Source organism: Meles meles, chromosome 4 (assembly GCF_922984935.1).
Source record: "Meles meles chromosome 4, mMelMel3.1 paternal haplotype, whole genome shotgun sequence".
Taxonomy (NCBI): Eukaryota; Metazoa; Chordata; class Mammalia; order Carnivora; family Mustelidae; genus Meles; species Meles meles.
Window position 1 is genome coordinate 50,130,804 of NC_060069.1, and position 12,332 is coordinate 50,143,135.

Genomic DNA, 12,332 nt, shown 5'->3' on the forward strand with positions numbered 1-12,332 from the left:
AATATTCCATGCCCCCCACCCAAAAATATATACTGTATATTTATATATTTATATATATAGTCTTAGACTATAAGGGTGAAAATGCTTTATAAAAGTCAATGAGAAATCTTCGCAGCTTAAGGAGATACCCACTGCTCTTTTGCTCACTTCCACCTAGCCGTGATAACTTCAGTTCTGCAAGCAATAGATTTGAAGGCTTAAAGCCAGAATCAGAATCAGGTGCCAGGTTGGACATTAGGTCAAAGATAACCTCTTACTTCTTCTTCCCTTAAGAAGCCAGACTGAGAAGAGGAAGGAGAGGAGCTGGGGAGGACACGTTGAAGGTCAAGCACTAGTGCCTTGTAGGGAGGCAGACAGACAGACAGACAGACAGACAGGGAGAGCCTGGGAGGAATTCACATGGTAGTGCTCACTCCCCCTCTTCTTTGATGCGCTGTTGCTTGTTGCGACGAGCATCCATGTCAAAGTTGAAGTCATTCCACTCATCGCGGGGTGGGAAGGAGATGGTCTGGCGCAGGGTGAAGCGCACGGCGTCAATAACGCGCTCGCCCCGGGTCTCACTGGAGCCCACGCTGACGGTAGAGGCACCACTCGGGGTCCGCAGGAGGTGGGGAGGGGAGGAGAAGTCGTGGAGCTGCCGGTGGTCCAGGATGCCCTTCCAGATGGCATGTCGGAATTGTTCAGGGATTTTTAGACTTGCCAAATCCTATGAAATAAGGAAGTGTATCAGGGAGAATTAGGACAAAGAGACAAATTGACATTTGGTCCACATCATTTTGTCATTCCCAGTGTTCTGATTTAACGCATGTGAATTTACTGCTCTCTACAAAATATAATTAGTTCTTAGATAACCTTTGGCAATATATGTAACTAAGCAAAAGGTACAGCCTTGAGGTGCCATTTCTGCTTGTGGGTAACACTTCGCTTATTCTCTCCTGGTCTCAGTTTCTTTGCTGGTAAAATAGGGATAGTAGTTAGATCAGTCGGCAAAGATCCTGCAACAAAAACAGAAGATAAAGGTATCTTCCAACTCTTAAATCTACCTGGCTCTCATCACTAGAAGAGAGAGATTAATGGACCATCACCACCACTCAAGTGAGTTGATGAGAAGAAAAGATTGCTAACAGGTAATGAACACTTTCTACATGCCAGGCACTGAACTAATTATTCTACATTCATGATCTCATTTAATGCTCAGATTAGTGGTAGGTACTCTTGACACCTGCTTTATAGGTCAAAAAGCTGAAGGTCAGAGAGGTTGACAAGTCTAAAGTTACCCAATTAAGTAAATGAATTGGGGACTCAGGACAGCCTCTGAACCTGAAACTGCCCTAATGGCCAGAAGGTCGCTTGGTGTTTGGATAAATCAGGTTATCGAAATGCAGAGTATGTGTCCATGTTCTATGAATGTGAGTGGAAGGCATTATGAACATGCTCTGTCTTAACTCACTGCAGTGACATCTCTCACACTTATCTGCATTATCTCTTCATTAGCTGGCTTCAGTGATGGCTTACTCCTTTATGGAGCAGCGTGGTGGGTAGAAAGAACACTGTGCTTGGGGTAAGAAGCTCTTAACAGAGGTTCTTATACTGTCCCTGACTGGCTCTAGACCTTCCTCATCACTTTTCCACTATTGGCCTCAGTTTCTTCCTTAGTAAAATGGCACTTAATTCCTTTTTTAGGTCAACACACAGTATTGGTTCAAGTGTAAATATGGATGTGAAAGTATTTTGGAAGTTATGAAGCACACTATCTAAAGCTTAGCCATTTGCATTATTACTATATTAATTTTTATGAACCCATCCCGGCATCTTAGAAGGGGATACTTAGGAAAACGTCCCAAATGAACCACATTCTTTTTCCAGGAAGAGATTCCAAGCAACTCAGACAGGTGTTGAGAGCCAAGCTGGAAAAGGTTTCTATTTCCAGTAATGAGACGGGAGAAGCTGAGGAGAGGATGCAGAAATTAGAGAGCCTCCCAGTTACTTCCCCTTTTGGATGCCTGCAGTATGCGTCCTCCGATTTCCTAGTCTAGCAGAAGGATACATTATAAAAAGGCAACCCACACATAAATAAGGAAGTGTAAGTCTTTATGCTTCGGAAATTCTCAGTAAGTCCAGAACTCTGTACACTATCCCCCATCAAGCTGTGCGATTCTCTGGATAGATCAGAACTCAGAACTGACAGGTGAGGAAGCTGTGGCCCAGACACTGACATGAAACCTAGCCAACACCAGCAGAAAGGGACTTGTGGAGGACATCTGCAGATGCTAAGAGCCAAGGGAGGAGCCTCTTGACACACTCCCCAGTGGGGACAGTCAGCAAGTGGAAGGAATCATTTTAACAATGTAAGAAAGGACATATTCCCTGTTTTATCACATAGGGCTGTCAAGCACAGGGCAGCTCTGTTCTCCTCAATGGATGGACGTTATTGTAAAGTGACATGAAACTTGTCAAAACTTACTCCTAAAGCTCGCTTTACAATTTCCACTTAATTCATTCCATCAGAGAATAGCAGCCAGGGTGATTTATGGGACCGGTGGGGAGGGGTGGGTGGAAGGGAGTACGGCGTATTCTCATCATCACAGGGCTGGGGGTTCTCATGCTGCAGGGGCATCTCTAGCATCGGTGCTCAAGGAGGGGAAAGGAGAGATCCCAACTAGAGAAGCAGTAGCAGAGGCAGACAGTATCTTCTTCCACCAGCTCAAAAGGCCCTTTGGAAGCTGGAAAAGAGGACAGGAAACCCCAAAGAGAGCAGCATGAAGGGCAGCCTGGGAGGAGAATCAGATTGCTGCAAACCAGAACAATACAAGTTCCCATGTGAGCAGTTCAAGAAGCAGTGTAGGAAGGAAGAAAAAGTCCCCTTCTATCCAGCTTGCTCCAAAAGACAAGGGCCATCAAAGCCAGAAGGAAGGGCTTTTGAACCCCATTTGATAAACTGAGGCTCATAGAGGCAAAGTGATAACCCCAGGTTCTCGTTATTACTAAAAAGCATGGATGGGACCTGAACCATGACCAGTGATTTTTGCCAATGATCAGGGATGGCTTGACCCTATTCTGATAGAATTGGAAATGAATGAACACACAGTTCTAACTGAGAAACAGCTGACTCCTCCTTAAAGTCTGACTTTAAGGAAAGGCAGAGGAAGCCAGTGAATAGAGTTAAAGACCAGAAGCTTCCACCTCAGGGCTCTATTCCTGGTTCGGTCATCACCTCATGATGCAAATGACTGTACTGTCACCTCTCCATGTTTTAAAGTGAGAATAATATCACTAGCTTCCTGCTGGTTTCTTTGGAGTCTCATATCGATTAATGAGAACATCTAGAAAAATCTTGGAGTTCTTCAGTGATTGTAACTTTCGTGGAGGCAGGAATTGGATCTCCTCTTTCCCACTCTGAATAGAATATGTGTGCAACAGACAACTGTTGGCTGAGCTGATGAGCGGGGGAAGACTGATTGCTATCCTTCTCAGGTATGTAGGCGGAGGCCTGGGAGTCTTTCTAATCTGGTAATGGTTTCCACTGAAATTGAAGACTGAGGGCATGCTAAAAACCAGTGTTAAAACCAGGGGGAACTGAACTACCAGGTGGATGTCACCAAAGGGAAGAAAGGAAGAAATAAAACTCAAGAGAAATGTCTAACAGTTACTTACATCCATGGAGTAATGCTCAATCTGATAGATGGTGGTCAGCCCCTGGGTCGTGAAATAGTCCAGACATGATGAACAGCCCAACCTCGCTAAGAAACTGCAGAGGGAGGAGGGAAGAGGAAGGAGGAAACAGAAAAAGAAAGTTCACCCCAACTGCTTTGGCGAGGTAAAGGAAAACCCAACATTTTGCCCTGGGATGCCCTACAGGAGAGACTAGGGGCAGATGAAATCAATCCGTGTGGGCCTTGGATTTGAGGTTTGGGGATAGGCAGTGACTTGAACTTTAGGTCTATAGAAATTAAAGTCAACTCCGAGGATTCCTGCAGAGCAGTGATTGGTGGAATTCTTGGCGCTCTACATAGGTAAGTGCCTTAGCAGCCATTGCAGGGGGGTGAAAGGAAGGAGTCCAGGGGCCAGGTTCCCAGCGCTCGTGCCTCCTGCCTCTTCACTTCCAAAAGAGCATCTCTGCTAGAATTGCTTCATATCAGTAGGTTTCTGAGAATGGTGCGTGTGGCTAAGGAAAACTGGAGGCCACTATACCCTGATGTCATTACTGCTTTCTGATTTATGTCCTGCTCAGAATACAGACCCCTCCTTTGGTGTGCTGGCCTCAGATGGGTGAGGCCACCATCACCAAACCACAGGTTGGGTGGCACAAGCCATGCACTTTGCCATCTGTCTGGCTGATGCTGCTTAGTACTGTTGCATCGATCACAGGGGGACCAACGCCCATTATTCCAGCAGCCAAAGGAGAGGATCATTCTGCACATGAAGCAGGGGCAGGCAATGTGTGCTAGGCAGGAGATGTGGTGCCCACTCTTGCCTTTGAGACTTTATGCTTTTTTTTCTTCTGGCTATCTGTATATTCTTGCCTAGAATGTCCATTCTCTGCCTATGGCAAAGCAGCAGTGACCATCGGATTCTTGCAAGTCTCTGTCGTTTTTGCATACATTCAAACTTTTTAATGCACATCTCCCTCCAACATTACGAGGCCATGGTGGCTGAGAGCTATGAGTCCTGGAGAATGGGAAAGGGAGCAAGATAGCAAGTTTACTGCCCTTCTGGAACCCCAGCCCTGAGCACCAATTTGAAGGCCCCAACTGACCATGTAAAACTTTGGGGGGGAGTAAGTGAAGATGGGGGGAAACAGGCATGAGCAATGATATGCCTATCAACTCACATTTTCACTTTTTCCCATGCAGATCATTGTGCTTTTCCTTGATGCAACACTGCTGACCACTCCACAGATAAGAGGTAACAGTGTTGAACTGCCACCAGAGGCTTCCTTCCCTTTTTTTTCCCCAGCTGTGTCATGAACTCTGAGAGTGTCCACCCTCCGCCACCCAGAGTTGCTTAGGACAGGCCCCCAGGGGCACATGCTGTGGACTCACCTGACAAGGCTGCAATCTGTGGGGTACGGAGGTGGGGGAGTGCAGTGGGAGGTGGATGGCATGGATAGTGGGGGAGGGAGGGCCTGGGTAGGGCTGAGTCCATTCATGTCTCCAGCCATTGGCATGTGGGTGCCCATCATAGGAACTGAACAGAAGCAGGAGGAACAGAGAGGGTTACTACGTCATCAGTACCTGCTTCCCAGTGGTCCATCTTGCCTGGTTTAATGTTACCAAGGGCCGAATTCACCAGCCTTCCTAGCCAGCCTTCTCTCTCTCACTGAACCCCTTCAAGCACCCTATATCTCATCCAACAGAACAGAACAGTCACCAAACTCCGAACTAGATGCACGCTTTTCGACCTTCACATGTTCCCTTAGAATCATCTTCCCCCACTTCTTTCCCTACTTCTAATGCTCTAAATGCTCATTACTCCTGATGTTAACATATTCCTCTTTGCATTTGCCTTCGTGGGTTATACTTCTGTCTCTCTCATTAGGCTAATGCCTCAAGCTTGGAGATTAGACCCTGTACATGTGTCAATCCCCACAAACCCTAGCACAGTGCCTGGCATCAATCACATGCTCAGTAAACTGATGTACATTGAACAAATGCAGAGACCTGTGAATGAGACAGTGACCTCTGGAATATTTGTCTGGGGAAAGGAGGATTTACTGCAATATTTGGGAGCCATAAGCCTATAAGGAAGAATGAAATTAAAGATTCCAGCTCTTTCTTAGGGTCCATTTCTGGATTGTATTCAGAGACACCAGCAACCCGGACTGTTTTGTTTTGTTTTGTTTTTAAACTAAACTACAAACTGGAAACATTCACCTATAGAGAAGAAAATGTTAATACTGATAATATTTATGAGGCAAATTTTGTCTTCAGGTCAAAAAAAGAGCAAAGGAACACATCTACAAAATGATTAATGCAATTTGGATTTCTTTGGTTTTTGTTTTGTTTTTTGTTTTGTTTTGTTTTGTTTTTTTATTGAATAAAATATGCCAAAAGGAGAGGTCTCTGCCACTAACTGGGCAGCTAAGGAGCATGGGCTTATCATATCTCATCAGTTTTCCCTCTAACTTTGTCAATGACATCAAAGAAAAATTGTGAACTATAAATGAGAAAAAGTAGGCAAACTAACTTTTATAAACATGAAGGAACAAAAGGACTCCACAATGTCACAAGGAAGAAAATAAAGTAAAAATATACATGGTGCTTTTTCCTTTTACTGTCAAAGCAGCAGACCTATCAAGGGGTGAGGATTTGAGCCTTAGGATGAATGCATCCTGAGTAAGAGATCAATCTGGCTCTGAAGTCTTTGTCGCCAGACCAGGCAACAATAACTCATACACACTATCTCATTTAAATCTGTTTGCTATCAGATCATAGAGAGTCACAATCCTAGCTTCCCTTAACTTCTTAAAACAAACAAAACAAAACAAAACATCCCAACAAAAACAAACAAAAAACGCTAGTTTCTTTAAGGCAATACTAAAAAACACATTGAAAGGTTTGATCAGAATAATAAAGGATTTCAAAGGACAGGATGGAGGCATTGTTTTCTGAGGGGCATTACAGGATACAAGTGCAGTGTTTGGGGTTCTGCATCCCTGAGGGTAGGAGACATCCTTCTGCATTTTATCGTCCTTTTGGTTTTCTCCAGTTTGGGAATTCACTCTGCTAGATTTAGTTCTAGGGAATAATTCTATTTAGAGCAAAGCTATATAGCAATCATCATCCATTTGGAAGTCTCATTCTCATGTTGCCTCTTACAATTAGACTTAGTCTTTGCATGAATAAGTAAATGGGAGACTCCCTTCTCAATGCCAATTCCTCAATGACTGTATACAAGATGAAGTAGACAAGCTGAGAAGGCCAAGGTCATTGGGGCACAGAATCATAAGATGTTAAATGTGCAGAGCTATAATTTTATGAATGGAAACAGCATTTTAGAGCAGAGAGGTGCTTGCCCACAGTTGCACAGCTAATACTGCTATAGAGTCCAGACTCCAAAATCTATTTCTTTGGACTTTTAAGTCTATCACACCATGTTACTTCCCACATGTTGGATAGATCTCCTTTTTGCTTTCTCAAAGGAGGTAGGAGGTAGGCCCCAACCAGGTTGACAGGAAGTGGAATATTGTTACCACAGAGGTCCTTTACCCTACTGAAGGAACAACTCCTTTATCTCTACCACTGTGCTTTGTAATGAACTATACACTTCCAAAGTGACAAAAAGTTCACCGTAAGAAACTCCAGCCATTAAACTGTGATCTGTTCTGTCCTGCTCTGTCTCTCCTTAGCTTAGGAGCAAGCCTCTCCCCCATCCTAGAGCAGAGTCTTCCCCTACACTAATCCCCTTGACCCCTAAGGTGCAGCTAAAGGGAGAAGCGCTTACTGTTGGCTCCCATGCCATCAGGAATGGTTGTAGGGGTGAGGGCGTTGCGCTGCTGAGGGTTGATAAGCTGGCTCACGGAAGGCAGCTTGTTCATGCTGTTCATTTTGTTCAGAGGTGGGGAGCTGTTACCGTATGTAGACTGAGACTGCATCGAGGTCCTAGGAACACAAACATGAGAATGATGGTGAGCACGTGACATTAGAGAGGCGGGACTGGTCATATCCAACAGGTCTCAGATTAAAACATGACCTTGAGCTATACACTTGTAAAAATATTCCTCTAGGACCTACGACAAGAAGTTATTTGTGTTTCCATCTAAGATTTTTTTTTTTTTAACTAGGGAAGGATTGCAAGGCTATCATCAAATCATATTTTTCCTGAATGTATAGAGTACAGAGTTAAACACCCTCCTAAAGAATCTCTTTTATTTCATCTTCTTTTGATCTCCATATTATTTTTTCTCCATCCCTTTACGCAGTCTTGCCCTACAAGTCAAACAAGCTTGGAAATCAATGAGGGAGAAGAACCCTGTGAAGACCCACAGGGTTACGAAAGACATGAAGGTGCCAATTTCAAACCAGCTGAGGACCTTCATTGGCAGCTTCCTGGGCAATTTGGGATATGCAGAAAATAAGTGCAAAGCCAGTCAAACGGGGAATTTGGTAGCATAGCCTGCTGTCATGCAGAGGCCCCAACATGGAGCCCTGCTTTCTCAGCACAGAAGTTCATGGGCCATGAGAGAACCCATGGGGTTGCCAACAGCCTCTCTACACGGGAGAAGCCTGGAGCCCAAACAACTCTTCTGTTGACTTTTGACAAGTCTCCTGGGAGACAAAGGAAAACAAACAATTCCATTTAGCATAATTTCGATTTGGAAACTTGCTGGGATTGGTCCGTTATACTAGGCATGTTATGACATACGACATTCCCTACTCAAGGGCTGTTCCTCACTTTTTCTCTGAGTATAGAACTAGTGGTATCTACTATAATTGCAACAGGATATAGCATCAGAAGATCGAAGTTTAAGGCTTCCTCTAGAATATATTAGAAACCATGGGTCCTGTGTGGGCTACAAAACACCCTTGAATTTTTTTTTTTTTCTCACTAGAAAACTATATAAACTGAACACATATACACTTACTTGAGTGGGATGATACAGGTAGAGAAACTGGCAAAAACTAGTTTCATGTGTGTGAAGCTCATAGTGTAGTGGACACATGGGGATAATAATCCAACCTACCTTGTCAGGTTATGGAGAGAACTGGAAAGGAGAAGGGGAGGAAGAACTTTATAGACTATACGGCATTGGCAATGAGTAATTACCGTGACCACAGAATGAAGATTGGGCTTGAGCCTATTTCTAACCCATGGTGGGAAACACTCCCCTTTTAAATCTTCAAACAAAAGGCATTATTTTGTGCCTGTCTCTCTCCTCCCTGCAGCCATATTTATATTAGAGGAGAGAGAGAGGGGGAAAAAGGGGAAAAAAAAGTTTTCTGAGTTTTATTATAAATATGTAAAATACAAAATTTTGAGGGCTCTACAAATGCACCTAGGTTCCAGAGAAACACGGTATAATAATGTCTGAAGGAAGAGTAAAAGGGGGATCTAGGACTTGAGTGCTGCTGTGGGACGACACTTGGCCTTTGCGGCAGCTGCTTGACATTCTCCATAATTACACAAGATGAGGAAGGCTCCATTCCTTGTCTCTGAAGAGCCACGGCTGGAGGAATTCAAACAATATGCTGTGTATACGTTTGCATAAATAAGGATGACAGTTGATGTACCATTAACAATTCATCTGCATTTTACAATTACTGATTTTAAAGTAAGAGAGCACGGATTTTTCTCTTTTGACCTTCTGAAGAACTCGCAATTATAGGTCCATGTCGTATGAACAGGTGTTTATATAATAAGCCCTCCCAACTGTAAGACACTTCAGGTTACTAAGCTCTCCTTTATCCATTTACTGAATGACTGTCGCTTTCCCGTGGAGGAGAATATGGTCTGGCAAGGCAGGTATGGGTGGAATTATTCTATTTTACAAATATGTAAACATAAGTTCCTAAGAATAAAGATGTGTAAGTCCATATTACTAAATGATGAGTTGAGAGGTCTCCTGGTTCCTAGTCCGAGAATTTTTTCTTTCATTCTGTGGCAACTTGCCAGAAATTAGACAGTAGTGCGCAATAAGTTACAGAGTCAAGAAATGGGTGAAGTGGTAAGAGAAATGTGGGGGACCGAGGTACAGTAGGGGCAAGGGATATAGCAAAGGCAGTTCCCCCAGCTGTCATCAAATCCACTCCATCCCTGTGTGGAAGCCTTGTGTTAAGAGTCAGCACTTTGGATATACTTAGGAACATTTGCAAATCCATATCAAAATACAGAAAAGCTCAGGGTAAGGTGGCCAAGCGATGCTTTGACAAGTGCTTTTTCTCTCTGCCCACAACGAAGTACCTAAGATGGCAGGTTGTGCAGACTCCGGAGGCAGGTTGGTCCTCTGTAACCCTAAAGAGGTCTCTTTTTCATGCCCCCAAATCACTCAAATGCAAAGCAAGAGTTAATGGAAGCAACACTTGAACCACTGATGTCCACCATTAAAAAATAATGATGTCCACCATTAGGAAAATAAAAACATTTTTAAGAGCTTTGCATTTTCCTGGAGCTTTATTATAATACATTCCTCCTTCCAAATTCTGTCACACTTCCCTTCTCCATTTCTTTTTTGTGGGTATTTATTTTTGACCATTTTACTAGGTCATTTATTATGAGCAGCCTAAACTATTTTAGGAAATTAGCCTGAAAACCAGAGATGAATAAAGAAGGAACATGAATTTTGAAGTCAACCAAAACATCCAGGTTTGGATGGTTTGATTTTAACTGACACAAACTAATTGATCTGACATAAACTAATTGACTTTGGATGTTATGCAAAATCTCTGGAGTCTCATTTTCTTAATCTGTAGAACAGATATTACACTAGAAGAGTTGTTGTGTAGACTAACATGAAATAGTATGGAAATGATATGGAAACAACCCAAGTGTCCTCTGATATGTGAATGGTTAAAGATGTGACATATTTGTGGAATATTACTAAGCCATAAAAAGAAGGAGATCTTGCCATTTGTGACAATATGAATGGGTCTAGAGTGAAATAAGTCAGATAGAAAAAAATGAATATTGCATGATTTTACTTATATGTGGATCCTGAAAGTAAAACTAATGAACAAACAAAACAAAGCAAAAATAGACTCATAAATACAGAAAACAAACTGGTGGCTTCCAGAGGGGAGAAAAGTTGAAGGGATGAGCTAAGAAGGTGAAGATTAAAAGGTACAAACTTCAGTTATAAAATAAATGTCACAGGGATGTAAAGTACAGCCCAGAAAATATACCCAATAACATAGTCATAACGTTGTGTGGTGACAGATGGTGACTACACTTACCATGGTAAGCATCCTGTATTGTTATAAAAATGTCAAATCACTATGCTGTACACCTAAAACTACTATAATATTGCATGTGAACTATACTTCAATTTTAAAAATAATAGATTTTTAAAAATAACAAAAAATAAAAAAACAAAATATACTACATTCCTTAAAAAAAAAAAAAAAAAGATTAAATTAGATTACATAAGAACCCTGGACATTGTCCTTAATGTATAGGTGCCCAAGAAACATACATTCTTTTTACTCTTATGCTCCAGGACCAAATGTTTTAATACTCTAGTGTTCGGTCCAGGGGATGAGAGACATCAGTTTAAGAATTAACAGGAGGAAGTGATAACTATTATCACTTGAACAAATCCAGGAATTAGGTTGAGTGGATGAATGGAGATAAGAGATAAGAGTGCAAAAAGTAAAAAAAAAATTCTGAATGCCTCTCCTTTAATATGGAAGAGAGGGTTAAAGCCACAGAGGACAAGGTCAGGGCAGTCTGTTTATAATTAAGTATACAATGTCTGAAATACAGAGAATGTTCTGATAAGTTCTATGTCCGGTGGAAAAGGGAGCAAGATGAATAAATCTGTGACCATTTAAAGGTCCTGAAGAACAAGGGTTTTTGTTGTTCTTGTTGTTTTGTTTTGCTTTTCCTTTACATATATAATGTAATAGTCCTTGAGTGGACAATCAAAGATTGTCTGGGGACTCTGAAGAGGACAAAGTATTTAAGGATAACAGGGTCAGTGACACTATGGGTTTCTTGCCCCCCCCCCCATGTACACAAACACAAACCCTCAAAACTGAAAAAAGTGAGAACATAGCTATCCTCAGAAAAACAACCAGGTGTAAGTTCAGGTAGTTTTCTCTAGATGAGTATCAGATTTTTCTAGGAATCCAACATAACAGAGCTATAGACATGCATATTTCATGTCTTTCTAGTTCTGAGGAGAAATCCTAAAAAAGTCAAGTGCCAGTTCTTAACTTTAATGACTCAGGTTTCTGTGAATAAAATTCAGTATCTTAGAGCTGTATGGCCTTTAAATTATCTAGGATTAAAAAACAGTTTTCCTGATTCCAAGCCTAGTGACTATGTGGCAGAGAGTACAAATTCCTGAAAAGACATAAATTCAAAGTCATTGTCTCCATCTTGCTGGTGATACCTACAATCCCATCAAAGGATTCCTTTTTTTTTTTTTTTTGCCTTAAATCTTTCATTGCTAGTTAAAACGTAACTCTCTAGTAGAATGTGGTAATCTCTCAGGGTAAATCTATTTCAGCAAACAGTTTCTAAAGTGCAGAATCTGAAAGGGGGAAGAAATATTGCAGATAAAGCAAAATACTCCCTATATGAAGAAGGTCAAGAAGAGGGAAGCCATGTAACATCAGAAATGGAGGTGTTCCTCTTCGAAAGTCTGCCCACTACTGTCCTATCTGTAACCTTAC

At 42.1% G+C, this 12,332-nt stretch overlaps 1 protein-coding gene across 3 annotated transcripts in view; it reads right to left on the minus strand.

Annotated features, from left to right (window-relative positions):
* Nucleotides 1-409: 409 nt before the first annotated feature.
* Nucleotides 410-12,332, minus strand: part of TP63 (tumor protein p63) — a 231,791-nt gene continuing 219,868 nt past the window's right edge. For 2 of the 3 annotated variants that reach the window (XM_046002605.1, XM_046002606.1), the window contains exons 11-14: nt 7,444-7,601; nt 5,043-5,187; nt 3,655-3,748; nt 410-706 (exon numbers count right to left, since the gene is read on the minus strand). In XM_046002605.1, the coding sequence (XP_045858561.1) occupies nt 410-706; nt 3,655-3,748; nt 5,043-5,187; nt 7,444-7,601 (694 nt within the window). The remainder of the gene's footprint in view (nt 707-3,654; nt 3,749-5,042; nt 5,188-7,443; nt 7,602-12,332) is intronic. The other variant, XM_046002607.1, reaches the window with a different exon arrangement.